The 20,566-nt window shown below is 36.9% G+C and overlaps 1 protein-coding gene across 1 annotated transcript in view; it reads left to right on the forward strand.

Moving 5' to 3' along the window:
- LOC127422049 (multiple epidermal growth factor-like domains protein 6) overlaps positions 1-20,566 on the forward strand; it is a 62,904-nt gene that overhangs the window by 34,211 nt on the left and 8,127 nt on the right. Inside the window, exons 17-27 of the mRNA XM_051665388.1 lie at positions 336-470; positions 564-698; positions 1,577-1,702; positions 3,394-3,525; positions 3,759-3,887; positions 11,984-12,112; positions 14,426-14,554; positions 15,119-15,247; positions 17,928-18,059; positions 18,291-18,419; positions 18,868-18,996. Of these exons, the coding sequence (XP_051521348.1) occupies positions 336-470; positions 564-698; positions 1,577-1,702; positions 3,394-3,525; positions 3,759-3,887; positions 11,984-12,112; positions 14,426-14,554; positions 15,119-15,247; positions 17,928-18,059; positions 18,291-18,419; positions 18,868-18,996 (1,434 nt within the window). The remainder of the gene's footprint in view (positions 1-335; positions 471-563; positions 699-1,576; positions 1,703-3,393; positions 3,526-3,758; positions 3,888-11,983; positions 12,113-14,425; positions 14,555-15,118; positions 15,248-17,927; positions 18,060-18,290; positions 18,420-18,867; positions 18,997-20,566) is intronic.

A 20,566-nucleotide genomic window follows, 5' to 3' on the forward strand; every position in this document is an offset into this window, starting at 1 on the left:
AGTGAGCTGCATACTTATTTCAGATTATTTTGGGCACCATAGACATGTTTGAACAAACTTATAATGCCCTAAAATCGTTCCTATGATGCCAAAAAAATGCTTAATTCAAACGCACTTTTGAGGCCGAAAATTGCTGTCTAGGTAGGCAGCTCACTAGGGTTTTGAGACATTGTCTTTATAGTTTACACATTCTGTACTGAATAATTGTGTATTTCAGATTATTCAGATAATTTAGTATGTTTGTATAGTACATTAGTGTCAGAATGTGTTAGATGCTTTCTTTAACTCCTTTCAAAGATTCTGATGTGTACTAAGATGGTGTTTCTCTTCATTAGCATGTCCGAAGTGGACTCACGGAGTGGGTTGCTCGGAGGAATGCGAATGCTTGCAGGAAAACTCTCTCTCTTGCAATCCCCAAAAAGGCACCTGCAATTGTAAACTTGGTTACCATGGTGACCGCTGTCAGACAGGTAGGTTATACAGTAGCTAGATATACAGAGGTCGGTTTGAAACAGTGCTGTCAGACATGTGTGCTCATAAATCTCATGTCTGCACCTGTATAGAATGTGAGCGTGGTTTGTATGGTGATGGCTGCCATAAACGATGTAACTGCTCTGATGATGAGCCATGTGACCCTAAAACTGGAGAGTGCCAGAAGAGATGCCCAGCCGGATACCATGGAGAAAAATGCCAACTGGGTAAGACACACAATCTCATACATAGTCTATGTTTAGAAACCTAGCATACTGATTACTGCATACTACACTTTCAATACTGTATATATGTTCCTTTAGTATGTGAAACAAAATACAAGATAAACATTTCAAGCCATAGTATGCAATGTTGCTGTCACTTTGTTGCTGTTTAATTAATTGAGCTGCATTATCACCTTGTTAAAAATATATATATATATTTTGCATTTTTAATAAAAATTTGTAAAAAAAAAATGTATTAACTTCATAACTGAGTTAAGAAGGAGATCGTGGTTGATATTGCTTCATGTTCATCACTCGAAAGGAAATGTCAAGTCAAGCACATTGCATTATGGAATCAGTATTCTTTGCAAATTCACATACTATGTACAGTATACATACTGCATACCACATTCTTTCAAGAATAGTATGTAGTATGCCATGCCAAACATTGCTATGCATGCACACAGAAAAACGTGGTTTTGGACTGCTAGCTTTAAAAACCTGACACACAATAATAATGCTTTGCACCGCCCTCTAGTGACTGTAAGATGTCAGTACATTGTCAGTACACAGAACCAGTTTGATGGCTCAATAATGCCTACATTAGAAATCAACTGTGACCAGTCAATCATCAGACAAGATGTCCTTTTAAAATTCCAAGAAGCAGATGCAGTTAAATACTCACATGACTGAAGACTGACAGCTGTGAGTGGCAGTAATTTTATTGCACAGAGTGCCGTGTGTCAGTCAGTTTAGTTCAGTAGCTGTCTATTAAAGAGACAGAGTCAAAGCATAAATGTTAGAATTAAATCCGCCACTGCATACTCTCTCTCTCTCTCTCTCTCTCTCTCTCTCTCTCTCTCTCTCTCTCTCTCTCTCAGAGTGTGGAGCTGGCCATTATGGTGTGAACTGTGAGAGGACATGTGACTGTGGGGGAGAGTCATGTGACCCACAGACTGGAGCATGCAGGTGTCCTGCAGGAAGAACAGGCCCAGCATGTGAGAGAGGTATGATTTAGGATTTAGGAAAGTTATTGTGAGAGATATTTCCTTTCCTTTCCTTTCCTTTCCTTTCCTGTACTTTACTGTCCTATAATTTCCCCCCCTCTCCTCTCCTCTACTTTAATTTAATTTAATTTCACTTCATTTCATTCTATTCCATTTCCTTTCCTTTCCTTTCCTTTCCATTCCATTAATTTCATTTCCTCTCTTTATTTTTTCTTTCCTTTTCCTCTTCAATTTTCATTTCCTTTTTCCTCTCTTATTTTTCCTTTTCATCTTTCTTCCTTTCCTTTTCTTTTCCCTCTCTTTTCTTTTTCCTTTCCTTTCATTTTCTTCTTTTCTTTTCTCTTTCCTTTTTTCTCTTTTATTTTACCTTTCTTTTTCCTCTTTCTTCCTTTCCTTTTCTTTTCCCTCTATATTTTTCCTTTCCTTTCCTTTTCCTCTTTTATTTTTCCTTCCCTCTCTTTTATTTCCAATGAATTTTCTTCTCTTTATTTTTTCTTTCCTTTTCCTCTTTCAATTGTCATTTTACTTTCTTTTCCTCTTCATTTTCATTTTCCTCTTTTATTTTCCCTTTCTTTTTCATCTTTCTTCCTTTTCTTTTCCATCTCTTTTCTTTTTCTTTTCCTTATTCTTTTCTTTTCTTTTCCTTTTCCTCTTTTATTTTTCTTTACCTCACTTTTATTTCCATTTATTTTTCCTCTCTTTATTTTTCCTTTCCTTTCCCTTTCCTCTTTTATTTTCCCTTTATTTTCCTTTTGATTTTCCTTTTGATTTTTCCTTTTCTTTTCTCTTTGATTTTTCCTTTTCTTTTCCTTTCCATTTTCTTTCCTTTTTTATACTTACATCCCAGTTTAATGTAAATAGTGTCTCAGGTTTCAATTACTGCCTCTTTTCCATTGTTATCATGGTTTACCAGCTCACATTTAGAGCCGGTAAGCGCTTCATGTGTTTATGCAGTGTTCTGGAAATCAGTGAGCCCTTACTGTATGTGGAATAATCTCTTTGGAACACTTTATGTTATTCCTCACAGAACATGGCTTATTTAAAACATACAGTAAATGCCTCTCACTCAATAAATGGTAGTCACCTGGAGCCCAGGGAGCTCTGCTCTGTGGTCTTTTAGATGTGGACTGTTAGCATTTCAGTAGGATTTGAGGGTGATGTCATGAAGACAATTTCCCTGGTGATTAAATAAAAATCTGATGTACAATTGTATACATAACTATAAGTACTTATAATAAATATTCATATATATATATTCTTTCTATATGTGATTTATAGATTCTTCACTATGTCTTATTTACATTTAAGATAGTAAAACATGGTTTGCTTCCTCTAATTTATTTGTTGGTGACTTCACCTGATATGTTTTTGCCAAATTAAATGTATCATTTTAAATAAAGGCAAAAGAAACTCTTTAAACTATTGTTGCACTAAAATGTGTCTTGTTATCTCAGTATGCCCTGTAGGGTTCTATGGGTCAGGCTGTATGTTTCGCTGTTCATGTCACTCTGGATCTACCTGTGATCCTGTAACTGGTCATTGTGAATGTCCCCTTGGACACACTGGACATGACTGCTCTACAGGCGTGTTTGCAATCTCAGATGCAAAGATTTTTTTCCGTCTCATCATGTGTGTATAATTTGGATATGTTATTGCAATTAATTCACTTTAATAATAAACATTATATGTAGTTTGTGAGGCAGGTTTTTGGGGTGCAGGCTGTGCCAATGTGTGCCAGTGTTCAAGTGATGCAGTAACCTGTGAGGCCAGCAGTGGGCGCTGTGTGTGTGAGCCTGGTTTCACTGGAAAACAATGTGAACAGAGTAAGACCATGTTCTCCTATGTTTCTCATCCCCTTGTTTTTGTCTCTCTTTCTTTTTTTACAGATGAGCCATTTAAATTTAAACATACAAGTTCAGTTTTCCAAAAGTTGAATCTGATGCTGATCGAAATGTTAATGCTGCCACCTTGTGGAAAAATACTACTAATGTCTAGTTCAGTTAAATATTCCATTATTGTCCCCAAAAAATAAATTTCCCATGGTGCTTTGTTTCAGAGTGTCCTGAGGCCCGGTACGGGGCAGAATGTAAGCAAGTGTGCCAGTGTGAAAATGGAGCTGAATGTGACCACGTCAGTGGAGCCTGTACCTGTACCCCCAGCTGGGTGGGAACACACTGTGAAAAGAGTGAGTTACAACAGTAACACACAGACACACACAAAACAGACCAATACAAATGGCCACAGACAGACATGAGAGACTCTAATATACATACATAAACACACATAGACATTCATACACTAGCAAATGCCCCCATTCATAGTGAGAGGTTTACAAAAACAGAAAAAAAAAATATATATATATATTTCAAAAAGAGATTCATTGGCAATCTCTGAGATAAATAACAATGTTTATTTAGATGCCTATTATTTTATTATCTTCTGTTAAACCATTTCTGCTTCCTTTGAAATTAGTGTTTTCTTACACTTAATGCACTGGGGCCTCTTCTTCATCACAGAAACAGGAAGTCTCAGTCATTCTAAAAGGGCAACCCACCCATCACGCAATCTCATGTGTGTCTGTGTGCAAAATGGAATGTTTTTATAGTTTAGTCAGTGAAACAATCACTCATCACACAGAGTCAAGCAACAAAGTATTGTTTGTTTTGTGTGTCATACTGACATAAATGCAGGTATACAGGAAACTAAAGTCATGTGTTTATGTAATAATCTAGTTAATGTAAAGATCCTGAGGAGGTCTTGTCCTCCGTGATGGTACATAATCATATCTGCCTTCTAGTGGATAATCTAAAAAATGCAGCCACTGATTAAACACCTCTACATACTCACACATACACAGACACACCCTGCTGGATCCATGACAGCATCCTCTGCTTAATGAGACGGCCACATCCAGCTGGAGCTCTTTATGAGTAAACCACAATGCACAGACATGCACACAGAGTGCCAAACATAGACACTGGGTCCTATCTAAGCTAAAACAAATCTCCACATGTGAAACACACACACACACACACACACACACACACACATACATATTGAACCATAACGTAACACATTCCATGCAAGTGTTCAGTAAAATTTGTGAATTTGACATAAAGAAAGTATATGCTACATTTTACTAACAAGCCAAATTCAGAGAGAGGCAAACATAAAGGACTGCCAAAGCAAGTTGCTGAGGCAAGCATCATTATTACTATTGAAAATACTTAGGGATAGGGATTTGAACAAACTCCTAAACTCAAGTATTAAACTTTGGTGCATAACCTGTCCCACACTGTTTATACTACAGACATGATCCATCTAATCATGCATCTTGAGTACAGGTCTTCCATTACTTTTCTAATCAACCTGATGTGCGATTTTCTCCTGACTGGAAATAAAATGGGCAAACCTTGAGCAAACACGTAACTACATAACTTCCTTAGCATTGTGCACATATACATTTCTGATGTGAACATACTGTATATACAAGATTTTAATTTATATTGTATATTTGAGAATTTATGTTAATATTCAAATTCCAGTATTTTTTTTTCTCAAGCTTTATTTGAATTCACATTGTGAAGTATTTTAAAACAAGAAAGCAAGTTCACAATATAGTTTAGAGAATATGAAAATAAATGTAAAAATAAATATGTTAACAATAAAACAAATTATAAGAAAATAATCATTGGAATAAATGAAGTAAAATAAAGAGAAATAAAATTAATTCATTCATTAAAGGGCAATTACATGAATTTGAAAAGCTTCAAAAGTTTCACAGTTTTCACAAGTCTAGGGTTCCATGTTTTCATATTTAACCCTCCTATTACGTTCAGAATCTGCATACACCTTTTGCATTTGCGGGTCAATTTTGAACTGGTGGAATTCAAGCTTATAAATCATAACCAGAAGGTTTTCAGAAAAACTATGTTGTAAGTCATTAATAACTTCTTAAATGTTCATGCGATATTTTTGGCATGTTAACTGGCAAATATATTAGCTATTAATTAATATGCCTTTTTTTTTTTTTTTTTTAAATAATAATATAAAAAAATTATTTGACATTTCAAAATATACATTAACTACATCAAAACCAGTGTGATACATGTGAAGACATATTCTTTATCAACATTTCTATGAAATGTATTTAAAATAACATAATATAAAATGTATATTAACATCTAATATGATAATTATTAGTAATTTGAATGAATTTCCTAATACTCATAACTGCTCAGTACGACTTGGTGTTTAAAATCTATGAAATCAATATATTCTTTTTCAACTAAACATCATAAAAACAACTGTACAACTCAAGTCTACAACGTTAATACATTTTAACTATGTTTTTAAGCAAAATCTGATTTATTTACTCTCATGAACTGTCGAATGTTGATGCATGAGTATGCTGCAGGCTGGTACCGCACCAGATGGCTGCTGAGTAAAATGTGGACAATTTCCTCACAAGTCCTATTTAGACTAATGTGTGCATGGACTTTTGCTCTTGCCACACTCCCTTTAGACAGTAGTACATTTGATTTAGTTTTGTACTGTCTGTGTGTGACTGTATGTGTGTGTGCATGTTTGTAAAAATTATATATGGGAAAGACGCTAAATGTAAGCAAAGTGTCTATAAGAAAAAATCTAATTCATAGATGTACAAAAAAATCTACATAATATCATGTGTAAAGTCACAGTTGATGCCCAGGTCAAAATTGACCTGCAAACGCAAAAGAATAGCTACATCTTTTAAACAATTTTATTTAAAATTCGGAGAAATAAATAAAAAGGTTATTATGTGTGTTTTGATAATCTTGACAAAGTCAGAAAGTTCCTGCACTAAAAACTAAGTGGTATTTAATAATTATTATCTACCTCTCCCGGGTCAAAAATGACCCAAACGCAATCAGAGGATTAAAAGGGTTTTAATATCAATCTTAGAATCGGTGTTATAAAATGTAGTATACAAAGGCTTTTTCTGAGTGAGTTGCTTTGTGAATATAAAAGTTTGCTCAAATTAATTGGAGATTAAGGACATATTTCTAGTTTCTAAACAAAGTAATATAACACATGGTTCCAAATATATGGTTTGTTGTGAATAAGGGCAATGAAAAAATATTTCACTACTATTTGGGAAAATATGTTACATTACAGTAAAACTGCCATTTTTTTTTCTTTTTTTTTTTTTGTATTTTGAAATATGGGTTTCATATATATTTACAAGTATGTGACTTTTTTTATATTAGTGAAACCATAAATTAACATATATTTAATATGTGTTTTAAATATATATATATATATATGGTGGCGAATTGTTCATAGAGAAGCACTAATATAGTTGGAATTGGTTTTTCTTAGCTTCCAGGTTTGATGGGATTGAAAGTATCTTTCTCCAGAGAAAGGAGGCATGTCAAAGTCACTTCCTGTACCCACCTTTCATCGAAACTCATCTGATATGGTTGAAAGAGCTGACAGAGGGGCTCTGAATTCCGCACGGCAGGGGGAAAAGAGTAGTAGAACTGTCCAAAATCAACAGAAAAATCAACAAAGGGGGTTTGGATGGGGCAAAACCAGGTCTGAAGGGAGTAGAGGCACAGATTTAGAAGCAAAAAGGCAGATTGTTTTAGTTTATAGTGGACTTTTACATTCATAGATTTCATCTTTAATAAATCAGGCCCTGACTCCAGAGATCAGGTCTCCATTGGTCTGCGATTCCATCCGTGCATGTAGGGACATTTTCAACTCGGTAGCTCATCTGGATGTAGCCAACAGTTGCACTCATGTTCCATAGCTCAGATGTCTTTCATGCTTCTTATTCATATAAACCAACTGTATAACGGCCGCACACACACACACACACACACACACACACACACACACACACACACACACACACACACACACACACGTGGCTCTGTGGGACCTTAGTGAGCACTTGAGTGCTATCATCGGTCTCTATCTCTGAGGGTCTCAACCGTGAAACACATTTTACTGGCTGCACACGGATCACAACCATCCGCTGCCGATACACACAGGCACACACACGTTTTACAAGATCTTATCAGGCTGATGGAATATAACACAGATCTACTGTGATTGTGCACGTCTGTGTGCCATATGCGCCGTGATTGTATGCATGTCTGTGTATGGTTCTGTTCATACAGAGAGACTCTGATTTCATTTGTTCATTTTCTACTGTATATGTGTGTCAATAAAATATTGTAGCTGTGAACAGTGTGCTTGGTAGGTTCATACCTTATACGGTACACTTACAAAAGCAAAATCTGTAAATGAAAGCAAACAAAAGCAGATCCTTCCAAACATGAAGGATGAAATTATATAATGCATTACATTTGGTTTATCTATTATCGTATAGCTGTCATACATATATTTAGTACTTGAACAACATAAACAGAAAAACGTTTAAGAGCTTTAAGTCTCTGTAAAAATAATACTAGGGACGCAATAACCATTATACGGTGAAACGTGAGAGGGCTTTTAGAAATGTCTCAAGTTTGTAACATTTTAAATTCACTTTTTAAAGATAATCATTAGATTAGAAGAGTTTGCTTTTGCTTGGGCATAGTGACAAGAAAAAAAATTGCAACCCACTGTGTTAACCCTTGGCGTAAAATCAGTGTATTAAATACCAAGTGGAAGCCTCTGTCAACCAGTTGAATTGGCAGTGGACTGAACGAAAGCCTAAGTGGTAAGTGGGAATCCTACTATGCCTGCCTTTCAGCTAATCAGGTTAGACTACTGGGCGAACCTCACATCACGTAATTAATATTCATGAGCCAAACTTAAAACTTACATTTTAAAGCTTAAAAAACCCCACTTTTCCAAGGCCCTAAATATTACTGTTCGTAAACTTCTTAAAAATAGTTTGGAACCATTGCTCAAATAAGTGACCGAGACCAACTTTTTCCTTAAAAAATGTAATACCATTTAACCCAGCTGCACTAGATTTTTTTTCTACACATGTTGTTTATATGCAGGGGCGGGTTAACGATTTCTGAGACCTCAAGCAACCGACCAACCTGGGGCCCATTTTGAAAACTTTTGCATAAAAAATTATATAAAACTGATTTCAAATCTTAATTTTAAATTCTTCCTATCAGCCATTGTAGCCAAGTACATTCAAAATGTTTGATGAAATAAAAATCTAGTTAAAGATAATTAATGCAGGTTTTCCAGTTTTTCCACAATACAGTGATAAAATAAGCAATATTTACCTATATTTTTACAAAACATACAAAAAAAATTCTTCTTTTTTAATGAACAGGGTGTGCAAAACCTACTACTTCACTCACTAACATTTTGGAATTCAGTTGTTATTTATTATTATAACCCAACAATGATTTATTGTCATTTATTGTGTAGAAGTAATCATTATCAAGCTAATAGTAGGCTATATTATTTTTATGTAACTAATTGAAAAGGCATTCAAATATAAGCTGTAAAAGGGAAATATTGGTTTGGGGTACGCTGCGTTTGGAGAACTTTCCCGTGTCATCATAGAGAAGGAACATACAGTAACTAAAAACGACAGCGAAGATTTCTTAGTTTGAGATATTTTCTGTTCTATTACAATCATGTACTGAGATAAGTACAGCATTTGAATAAAGATTATCTGTAATGCGATGCACACTTGACTCTGACTGATGTGAAATGGCTCAGTAAAACGGACAGTAGCTATAAGACAAGCACTACTGGCCACATTCAGTAGTCGAACGGACCATTGGATTAGACATGTCTCATCAGAAACAGTATTGTACAGCTGCAAACAGGTACAGCAATGCACATAAAATGCTCATCAAATGTGCTGCCTGCTCCACTTCATCCCGACCCCCATCGCAATGAAACCCCCATTCTAGTCTAATAAAAACATTATGAAAAATACATTTGCCGTTCAGCTGTTTTTTGAACATAAAATACCAGTTAAATATAAAATCTTAGTAATCCGATGATATCAGACAATGCTGCACAAAGAATTTAAATAATTTTCGTTTTGTTTCCAGTACTAAATATTTATCTTCTCAATAAAAACACCCTTAAAACTATTTAAAAGGTTTTCTGAGAAGCAAATTTGCTTAGGTTAGATTTATGTCTGCAAAGATAAAAACATTTTGCCAAGGGATATTCAAGATACATTCTTTGAAAACATGTGACATTTATCTCTTATAATACAATTTCTCGTACCGTTAAACGCAGTAATCACGTGTCTGGATGGGGAAATGCATATGGCAATTGTATGCAGATGAGGATATGCATAGTAAAAACAGGCGTTGTACTCTCCATATATGGCTATTTTGGGGAGGAGACGGGGTGGGGAATGAATCACATGCATGTACGCACAATCTTCCTAGCTGGGATTTAGTAAGGGAACTATGCGTAAGTTCTAGCATATGCAGGGGCGTAGTTTCCGGGGGGGATGGGGAGGAGGTAACCTCCCCAATAATCAAAACAAGTAAGTACAACCCTCAATATTTATACCATGATCAATGGAAACATGTAAATGCTTCACGTTGCAACCCCCCCAAACAAAGATTTTTAGAAGAATATTTCAGCTCTGTAGGTCCAAAATATTTCAGGTCTGTAGCAATTGAATGGTGACCAGAACTTTGAAGCTCAAAAAATCACATAAAATAGGCATACAAGTAATCCGTTCGACTCCAGTGGTTTAATCTGTCTTCTGAAGCAATGCAATTGCTTAGGGTTGGAAACAGTTCAATATTTAAATCGTTTTTTACTATAAATCTCCACTTTCACTTTCTGAAATTGAAAGTGGAGATTTATAGTAAAAAAGGATGTAAAAATTGATCTGTTTCTCACCCACACCTATCATATCAATTCTAAAGACAGATTAAACCACTGGAGTCATATGGACAGTGCTGTGTAGTAACTGATTACATGTAATCAGATTACAAAAATCAAGTACTTGCAATTGGATTACATTACATATTGAAATACCCATAATCAGACTACAGTTACTTTTTATAGATAACATGATTACATATTAACAAGACAATGCAGTAAATTGTTAATTTATTGATAATTTTCATATCAATACACATTACACATTGAACTTTATTGCTTCAATGAATCTAGTGGATGCCATCTCTCTAAGGCCTTTTCACACCAAACACGACGCGATTATGAGAGGCGAATCACAGACGAATGGCCCTTTCCTATAAAAAGCTAAATGAATGTTCGCCGATCTTCATTTGTGTTCAGCAGAAGAAAGAAAGTCATTCACATCTGGGATGACACTTTTGGTGCATCTCACTGTGGTTGTGTTGCGTTTCACTGGTTTTCAGTGTCTCTAGCTATAAATGGCACATTTTTAGGATGCTGAGACAAGTTAAATGTAGTTTGAAACGTACAAAAAAAAAGTTTAGATACCCCTGCATTCTGTTGAGCTCCGTCTAACTGTCTGTGAACAGTTAGTCTGTTCAGCCGTGCATTGCATGTACAGTTTGAGCTGCGCCCTCTGCTGACTGAGACTCGTAAAAAACATGGAAGTGGCAATTTAAACTTGAACTGCTCGGTAGGAAAATTCCTTATTACGACTGTGTGATTAATTGCATGTATTTTTTAAATGCATTACTTTATGTATAATTAATCACACTGAATTAACGTGTAAAATGGACAGCTTTAGTTATGTATGAAGTATGAGCTAAAAAACTTGAAATGGCTAAAAAAATGGCAGTGCAAAGGAATATTTGCACAGCACCAGTGGGGGTATATTTCTGTACCTAGACAGTGAATCTGTGTGCTCAGCGAGCGATCTAGTTTCGTAGAAGTCTCTGTCTGTCTGTCTTCCTTGCACACACACGTTGACTTTGTTGTGGTGAGGATGTGCTGCACATGTGTTGAATGAGATCACACAATTAATGCTGATGAGAGCAATTTAGATGCTGAGCATCCAGTAGGTAATGAGTCATGAAAAAGAGATCTATACTGTATATATAGACAGAGAGATCAATGTGAGCAGAAGACTGAAAAAGAGGAAATGAAAGATGGATATGTCCACACAGATTCTAATAAAACAGTAACCTAATTATATTCTAATCAGATTACTGATGTTCCGTTGGCTATTTGATGCCTCAAGGGGTATCTATGAGCATGACTTTCCAATGATGTACCACTCATTAAAACACACACACACACACACACACACACACACACACACACACACACACACACACACACACACACACACACACACACACACACATACATACACTGCTTAGTCAAATCTCTTCTCCTCTGTAGGATGTCCTGTTGGGTTTTACGGGCAGGACTGTGCGCAGATGTGCCAGTGCGGGAACGGAGCCCAGTGCCACCACATCACAGGCGCCTGCCGCTGCACCCCCGGCTGGGCACCGCCGCAATGCATCCTGGGTAAGCCGCCCACATCATTAAAACAGGGTGTGATGGAGGCTCATCTCCGGCTAAACGCAGCATCATTGCCCCAAAATAAACCAACAGTCTCTCAAATGAGCTCATCCAAACACAGGCCTCTCGCAAGACAATTTATCAGCTTACAGACACACCCGCTACAGTTTATAGAGGGCAGTTTGTGTGTGCGGACTAACTAAAAGTAGCGATGCTGCTAACTTAAAGGGGTAGTTCACCCAAAAATGAAAATTCTGTTATCATTTACTCACCCCCACGTTGTTCCAAACCCGTGGGACTTTCTTCTGTGGAACACAAAAGGAGATGTTAGGCAGAATGACAGTCTCAGTTACTATTCACTTCCATTGTTTGGAAAAAAGACAAAAAATTTGCTTAACATCTCCTTTTGTGTTTTGTTGTTATAGGGAAATATAATGTAACTGTAAATGCTGCTATTCCTTAAATTTTCGAAATTAGTGTATATTCTACTATAGTTATTCTAGTAGTTTGTGGTGGAACCTTAATTATATGTACATTTAACCAAAATGTCTTGTGCCAGAAAAATATTATACTTATAAATAATATCATTGGATAGTAATATATATATAAAAAAATACTTCCCCTTAAGTAGCTTAAATGTAGTTAGCTACTTTTTGTTAGTAGTTTGTAGTGTAGTCTAATTTTTTAAAAGAGTAGCCTTACTGTAGTTTTAATACATTAAATTATTATACATTTTAGCGTGACAAATGTGACAGAAGTTTCAAAGTAGCTTCTCCAACCCTAAGAGAGACTGAGAGAGACAAAGGGGAAAAGCCCCCTGGCAGTCTGTGTCTAGTTAAGATGGGGCACAGAAAGGATAAATGCATCCATGTTTTTAATTGGCATAGGATGCTTTTAAAAAAAGTGTAATCTGTGTGTATTCGTGTTTACTGTGGATGGATGTTTTTTTACAGAGCATTCTCTCTGTGTGTGAGTATTTTATTGGGGTAAGATGCTTTTTAAAGGGAGTTCTGTGGCACATTGGTTTAGTACCATCTGTCTTCTCATGCAATCTCTCGTCAGTAGTTTAATGGATCAGGGGCCCAGTAAAGATTTATCTCTCCGTTTCTGTTTCACTCTCCCTCTCTTTTTAATGGCGTGAGGTTTGTGTTAAAGATCACTCTCTCAGAAGTCTTATTTTTAAGTACGGCTTTCCCATGACATGTTCATCGTAATCTTGAATGTGAAGAAACCTCATTCTGGAGTGATGTTACTAGTTAGTTTTGTGGCCCCTGTTAAAACAGAACAATGTTTCAAAGAGTGCAAATTGTAAATCTTGTATTTTTTTTATTAATGTGCATCTTTTTTCACTTATTTAGTCTCACAGTAACGTAATACTTTACCCTGGGTTACTAATTCACACTGTATACCTTTTGCACCACACTTAGTGTTCATTACCCAGGGTTTATGGTGGCCTTAAAGGGATAGTTCACCCAAAAATTAAAATTCTCTTATCTTTTAAACACCCAAATGCCATCCCAGATTTCTTTCTTCTGCTGATCACAAGATTTTTAGAATATCTCAGCTCTGTAGGTCCATACAATGCAAGTGAATGGTGGCCAGAAATCTGAAGGTCCAAAAAGCAAATAAAAGCAGCAAAAAAGTAATCCATACGACTCCAGTGGTAAAATCCATGTCTTCAGAAGCGATATGATAGGTGTGGGTGAGAAACAGATCAATATTTAAGTCTTATTTTTTACTGTAAATCTCCACTTTCACTTTCACATCTGAAACAACCGTGCACAATGTATTATCTAATTTTCGTGAGAGAGCTAATTCGCGGACAGTTATCTCATCAACGTGCGCTACCCGGACGGCTTTCACAGTTGCACGCTGTCTCTGTGTTTATATCTGCGTCTCCCGCTGAACACGTATATATGGGCTCTAACCCATATAAACCTGTTTTGTTTGACCACAGCTTAGCTGCAACACCATTTGTCATTAGAGACTTTAAAAATCAAAATCTGTCTCTTTTTTCTCTCTTTATTTCTCATACACACACACACAAGTAATACTCTCTCTCTGTCTCAATACAAACTGCAATATTCTAGGTACCTTTGCTGTTGATGCATCTCACATGGGAAATAAATTGCTAGCCTCTGTGGCTGTGAAGTAAAAAAATGAATAATCAAACAATCAGCTTTTATTTTTATTTAGCTGTTAATAAAACTAGCTTCGGCTAGGTAATAACAAAAATGTATTTTTATCAGACTTTGTGTTTAGGTTTTTAGAAGTTTTATTTTGTTGCTTGTTCAGATATTTTTTATTATTGTTTTGTAGCCTGTCCAGTGGGTACATTCGGTCAGAACTGCAGTCAGTCATGTGACTGCCACAACAGAGGGTCATGTGACCCAGTCAGCGGCCAGTGCAGATGTTCACCTGGGTGGACTGGAACCAACTGCCAACAGAGTGAGTTAATAATACAAAAGATTTAACTGAATGTTAATAAAATGTATTAGTATCAGCATTTTCTGCATTTCTCACGAAAAGAATTCAAATTTCAGCCTCAAATTAAAAGAAAAATTAATAAAAAGTAAAATAATAAAAGTAAGACTCATTACTGTAATGCAAAAAAAAAAAAAAAAAAAAGGAAAATGTGACCTAAACATTTCTTCACAGTTTTTGTAAGATTCACCCATAAATGAATACATTATAAACTCAAAACACATACTGTCTGTCTCACACACACACACACACACACACACACACACACTCACTCACTGTACAGGGTGCTTTCGTTGGCTGCAGTTAGTAATATGTAAGTGATTATGGTGATTTATATTGAGGAGTTTGTAAGCACTGATAGCCGCGATTCACATGTCATCACACAAATTACTGTATTCTATCTCCATTACACACTGGAATGTTCACATGGCTTAATGCTGTGTGTGTGTGTGTGTGTGTGTGTGTGTGTGTGTTTGCCATCCCTTTTCTCTCTCCCCCCATCTTGTCCGTGTGTGCATCTCTGCATAGCTTGCACACCTGGCTGGTACGGTACGAACTGTGAGCAGAGGTGCATCTGTCCAGTGAGCGTGGCCTGTGATCATGTGACTGGCAGATGTGGATGCCCTGCGGGGTACACTGGGAACAGCTGTGAGACGAGTAAGAACTCTTTCATCCATCTGTCCATTTATACATCCATTTATCTCCAGCTTAATCAAAATGAAGGGAGAAATGATTAGCATCCGTTTTTAATTTACAATCAACATTTCATGCCATTCATCATGCTAGAATACGCTGAAAAGACACACATAGACACACATGTTTGATTTCCAGCCTGGTCTCATAGAATCACATTACTACTATACCTACGTTTTTGCCAAATTATTTTTACATGGCTCGTTTTACATATCGCAAATGTTTCCTGGTGTAATAAACACTAGAGGCACTACAACAACAACTTTTATTCCCTTTCACACAAATCATGAGGAAAACGGCAGACTATAAACACTTACTTTTCCCTCTGTTCATTACACAATGCTACCTTATGACATCAAAACACTTTTACTATAGTGCATGACTTGTAAGGTGATACATTGTAACATTTGTATTACATAACCAACAACGATTACAACCTTGTTCAGGCACAATTAAATTGCACAGTAGCTCAACTAATAGAGCGCACTTTTGATGTAAAAGACGAGTCCTGAAGAGCACAGGAGTCGTTGTTTGAGCTGAAAGTGTCATAGAAGCACCACAAAATGATGTGGTTTCTTCAGCAATTGCGTTTTTTTGTTTGCTTTTGTTTGTAATGGCACTATTGGTTAGGTTTAGGTTTAACGGTAGGGATGTAGGTTTTGTTGATTTTAAAACTCGATAGAGCATTATTCGTAAAAACCTCATCTGTTTGGGGGAATATTCAACTCAATTTCAGCAGCGCTCAGTGGACATTTCACCTCATAAGTGCCGCGATACATGTAAGGAACCACATAATATTATTTCGCAAAAATGTCGCCATAGTTATGTAATTTTCACAAAATAATTCTGTTGATGTCCTACCATGGTAGGACTTTCTTTTAACTTCTATTGTTTTTATACTGAGCAAATCATATTTTCTATCCCATAACACTACCCCAAAACTAACCCTCACAGAAACAGTTTTGCATTTTTAGATTTAGTATTCTTATTAAGCCGTTTTCCTCATGGGGACTGTAGGCTGGTCCCCACAGTTTGAGTAATTTCAGGTTTTAATATTCGTGTCTCCACAAAACCTGGCCCCCAACACACACACACACACACACACACACACACACACACACACACACACATGTTGGTGCGGCTATCCTTATGAGGACTCTCCATAGACATAATGATTTTTATACTGTACGAACTATAGATTCTATCCCCTAACCCTAACCCTTCCCCTAAACCTAACCCTCACAAAAAAACTTTCTGCATTTTTACATTTTCAAAAAAATATTGATTAGTATGTTTTTAAGTGATTTGAATTATGGGGACACTAGAAATGCCTTCATAAACCACATTTATAGCATAATACCATTGTAATTACCAGTTTGTAACCTAAAAAAACTTCCTCGTAAACACACACACACACACACACACACACACACACTTCTACTTTTCCTTGTACTTCTCTGTCATTTTCAAATAACACACTCTAGGGTTTTGCCCCCCACCCCTCTTTCTGTCTCTGTGTGTGGATGTGAGACATCTGATAAAGGTTACTGCCGAGCTGCCAACTCAAACAGCAGGCTTTGCTTTTGTCTGTGTTAGGATAAGAACATTGAAGCAGAGCAGACATACAATCACACACACACACGCACACACACACACACACACACACACACACACACACACACACACACACACACACACACACTGCAGTAGACATGGCTAACGACAACAGTCTAATTACTCTCTTTAGTCTGGAGTCTGAGCTTATCTCAGATGCTGGTGGGGTGAACGGACGGACTTACGCACACATTTATAGATGAACTTGTACATACGTACACAAACTTGTTCTGCACACATGACAGGGCAATAAGGATAGGCTGATGGCCCGGGCCAGTTGATGGAACTGTCACTTGATCTATCTGGCCAGTGCTGCATTGTCACTACATCTTATATTAAATCATGTTCATGTATTTTTATGCCTTGCAATTTTAAACATTTGGTTAATTGTTGCAAATTGTGCTGATTTAAAGGTAATGTTGTCTTGCTGGCTTATAAAAATATACAAATATTATATATTTATTTATTTATTTATTTATTTTAGTTTTTATTTGAATATATATATATATATATATATATATATATATATATATATATATATATATATATATATATATATATATAAAATTATGTTGCTAAAAATCACTATTTATCACATTTGTGGCCATGCCAGTGAAAATGCAAATCTACAAAATCTGTATGGTTAAGCCCTGCATACATTTATATCTTAGGTAATTCCACATTATCATGTTTCAGTGTGTGTTTAAGATGCATTGAACTAGGCAAACTGAAGAAATACATATACTGTATAATGGACTCATACACTTACACTCACCCCGAAGGCCTGCCTTCCGTCAGTTAGTCTAGACATGTGAAATTTTATGAGCACGAGCTTGTTTGAATGACGATAAATAAAATGTATAGCCTCCCATTCATATCGTATCTACTTCCTGTCTGAGGCCTGATGCCTTCTCAGTAGTGAGTCTGGACATTTGGACTTTTGAAAACACACATGCACACACACACACACACACACACACACGAAAACATTTCTACATGTATTGCATCATTTTCTCATGTTCTGTTTCAGTGTGTCTTCAGGGCAGATTTGGTGTGAACTGTTCTCAAGTGTGCAAATGTTCTGGAGATCAACAGAGCTGTCATCACGTCACTGGGAGATGCACCTGTCTACCTGGTTACTATGGCAACCACTGTCACCTTAGTAAGGCAAATTCAGCAAAATCTCAACAGGTTGATTTGAAACAGTAATTTTGTAGTGCATTTAAATCTAATTGATAATCCTGTAGTACAAATCGAGCTAACAGACAACTTCTGAAACTAGACTTAACTTCTACATTACTCTTCTGAGCAGTAACTTAAACCCTTTAAACTATCCTACACTTGTTGTAGACCTGTACTCTGTATATCTGAGAGCTGTTTCTGCTCCTTATAGGATGCCAAGAGGGCACCTATGGGCCCTACTGTAAAAAGCAGTGCAGATGTGCCAATGGAGGGCGATGCAACTTCAGGACTGGCTCTTGCCTCTGTCAGCCTGGATACTTGGGACCCAACTGCAGCACCAGTAAGTGCTTGAGACTAAATCAGTTGACCAGTCAGGGTCTTTTGAGTCCTTAGGGGAACACACCATACCTATATGTGCTGGTTGGATGTTCCCAAGCTGAAAAATCCTCCCATTGTCATATTCACATGTTTGATTGGTGAATGAGCCCAATGTGAAGTTAATGGGTCAGTAAAAATTGTAGTCTTCATTTACCAATGATGGCTTGCCGTGTCAGGAACTCATAGTGCAAAATAAATCTCAACCTGCTGACTTTATTGTCTGACTTTAATTACATTCACCTTCAATTTCTAAGTGGGAAACTCATATTTCCTAATTTATCTGATACCATGTGAAGACAGAGTGAGAACTGTTGGTTGCAAATGAAAGGTCTGAAAGTATGTAAATGAATTTGCAGACATTCATAATGTGAATTACTATATGAATCTCATAAGACTTTTCGCTGTCTCAGGTTGTCCCGTTGGGAGGTATGGAAAAGACTGTTCTCAGGTGTGTTCATGTGGGGAAGGAGGACAGTGCCAACCAGCGACTGGGAGGTGTAACTGCGCTGCTGGTAGAACGGGACAGTCCTGCGAACAAGGTACAGTTGTGCTCAAATATTTGCTTAACTTGGAGAATTGGTAATATATGTACCATTTTTAAAGAAAACATGAGTGAGCAGGCAAAACACATTTCTTTTATTTCTTATGGGATTCATATTCAACTGTAGGTTATAACAGAATGGCACAATCATAAAACAAAACATGGCAACAAAGAAAAAAATGAAATGACCCCTGTTCAAAAGTCTGCATACCCTTAGTTCTTAATACTGTGTATCAATGACAGCATGCAGTCTTTTGTAATAGTTGTCTATGAGGCAGATGGTATAGCTGCCCATTCGTCTTGGCAAAATGTCTACAGGTCATGCAAAGTCTTTGGTCGTCTTGCATGAACCGCACGTTTGAGATCTCCCCAGAGTGGCTCGATGATATTAATGTCAGGAGACTGTGATGGCCACTCCAGAACCTTTACCTTTTTCTGCTGTAACCACTGGAGGGTCAACTTGGCCTTGTGCTTAGGGTCATTGTCATGCTGGGAAGTCCAAGAGCGTCCCAAGCGCAGCTTTTGTGCAGAAGAATGCAAATTGTGTGCCAGTAATTTCTGATAGCATGCTGCATTCATCTTGCCATCAATTTTCACAAGATTCCCCATGCCTTTAGAGCTCACACACCCCCAAAACATCAGTGAGCCACCACCATGCTTCACAGTGGGGATGGTATTCTTTTCACTATAGGCCTTGTTGACCCCTCTCCAAACATAGCGCTTATGGTTGTAACCATAAAGCTCTATTTTGGTCTCGTCACTCCAAATTACAGTGTGCCAGAAGCTGTGAGGCCTGTCAAGGTGTTGTCGGGCATATTGTAACCAGGCTTTTTTGTGGCATTGGCGCAGTAAATGCTTCTTTCTGGCAACTCGACCATGCAGCTCATTTTTGTTCAAGTATCGTCGTATTGTGGTCCTTGAAACAACCACACCGTCTTTTTCCAGAGCAGCCTGTATTTCTCCTGAGGTTACCTGTGGGTTTTTCTTTGTATCCCGAACAATTCTTCTGGCAGTTGTGGCTGAAATCTTTCTTGGTCTACCTGACCTTGGCTTGGTATCAAGAGATCCCCGAATTTTCCACTTCTTAATAAGTGATTGAACAGTACTGACTGGCATTTTCAAGGCTTTGGATATCTTTTCATATCCTTTTCCATCTTTATAAAGTTCCATTACCTTGTTACGCAGGTCTTTTGACAGTTCTTTTCTGCTCCCCATGGCTCAGTATCTAGCCTGCTCAGTGCATCCACGTGAGAGCTTACAAACTCATTGACTATTTATACACAGACACTAATTGCAATTTAAAAAGCCACAGGTGTGGGAAATTAACCTATAATTTCCATTTAAACCTGTGTGTGTCACCTTGTGTGTCTGTAACAAGGACAAACATTCAAGGGTATGCAAACTTTTGATCAGGGCCATTTGGGTGATTTCTGTTATCATTATGATTTAAAAAGGAGCCAAACAACTATGTGATAATAAATGGCTTCATATGATCACTATCCTTAAATAAAAGGATGATGCATGATCAGTCATATTTTCAAAATCAATGCCAAAATTTCACAATTTCT

This window comes from Myxocyprinus asiaticus, chromosome 31, assembly GCF_019703515.2.
Source record: "Myxocyprinus asiaticus isolate MX2 ecotype Aquarium Trade chromosome 31, UBuf_Myxa_2, whole genome shotgun sequence".
Lineage (NCBI taxonomy): Eukaryota > Metazoa > Chordata > Actinopteri > Cypriniformes > Catostomidae > Myxocyprinus > Myxocyprinus asiaticus.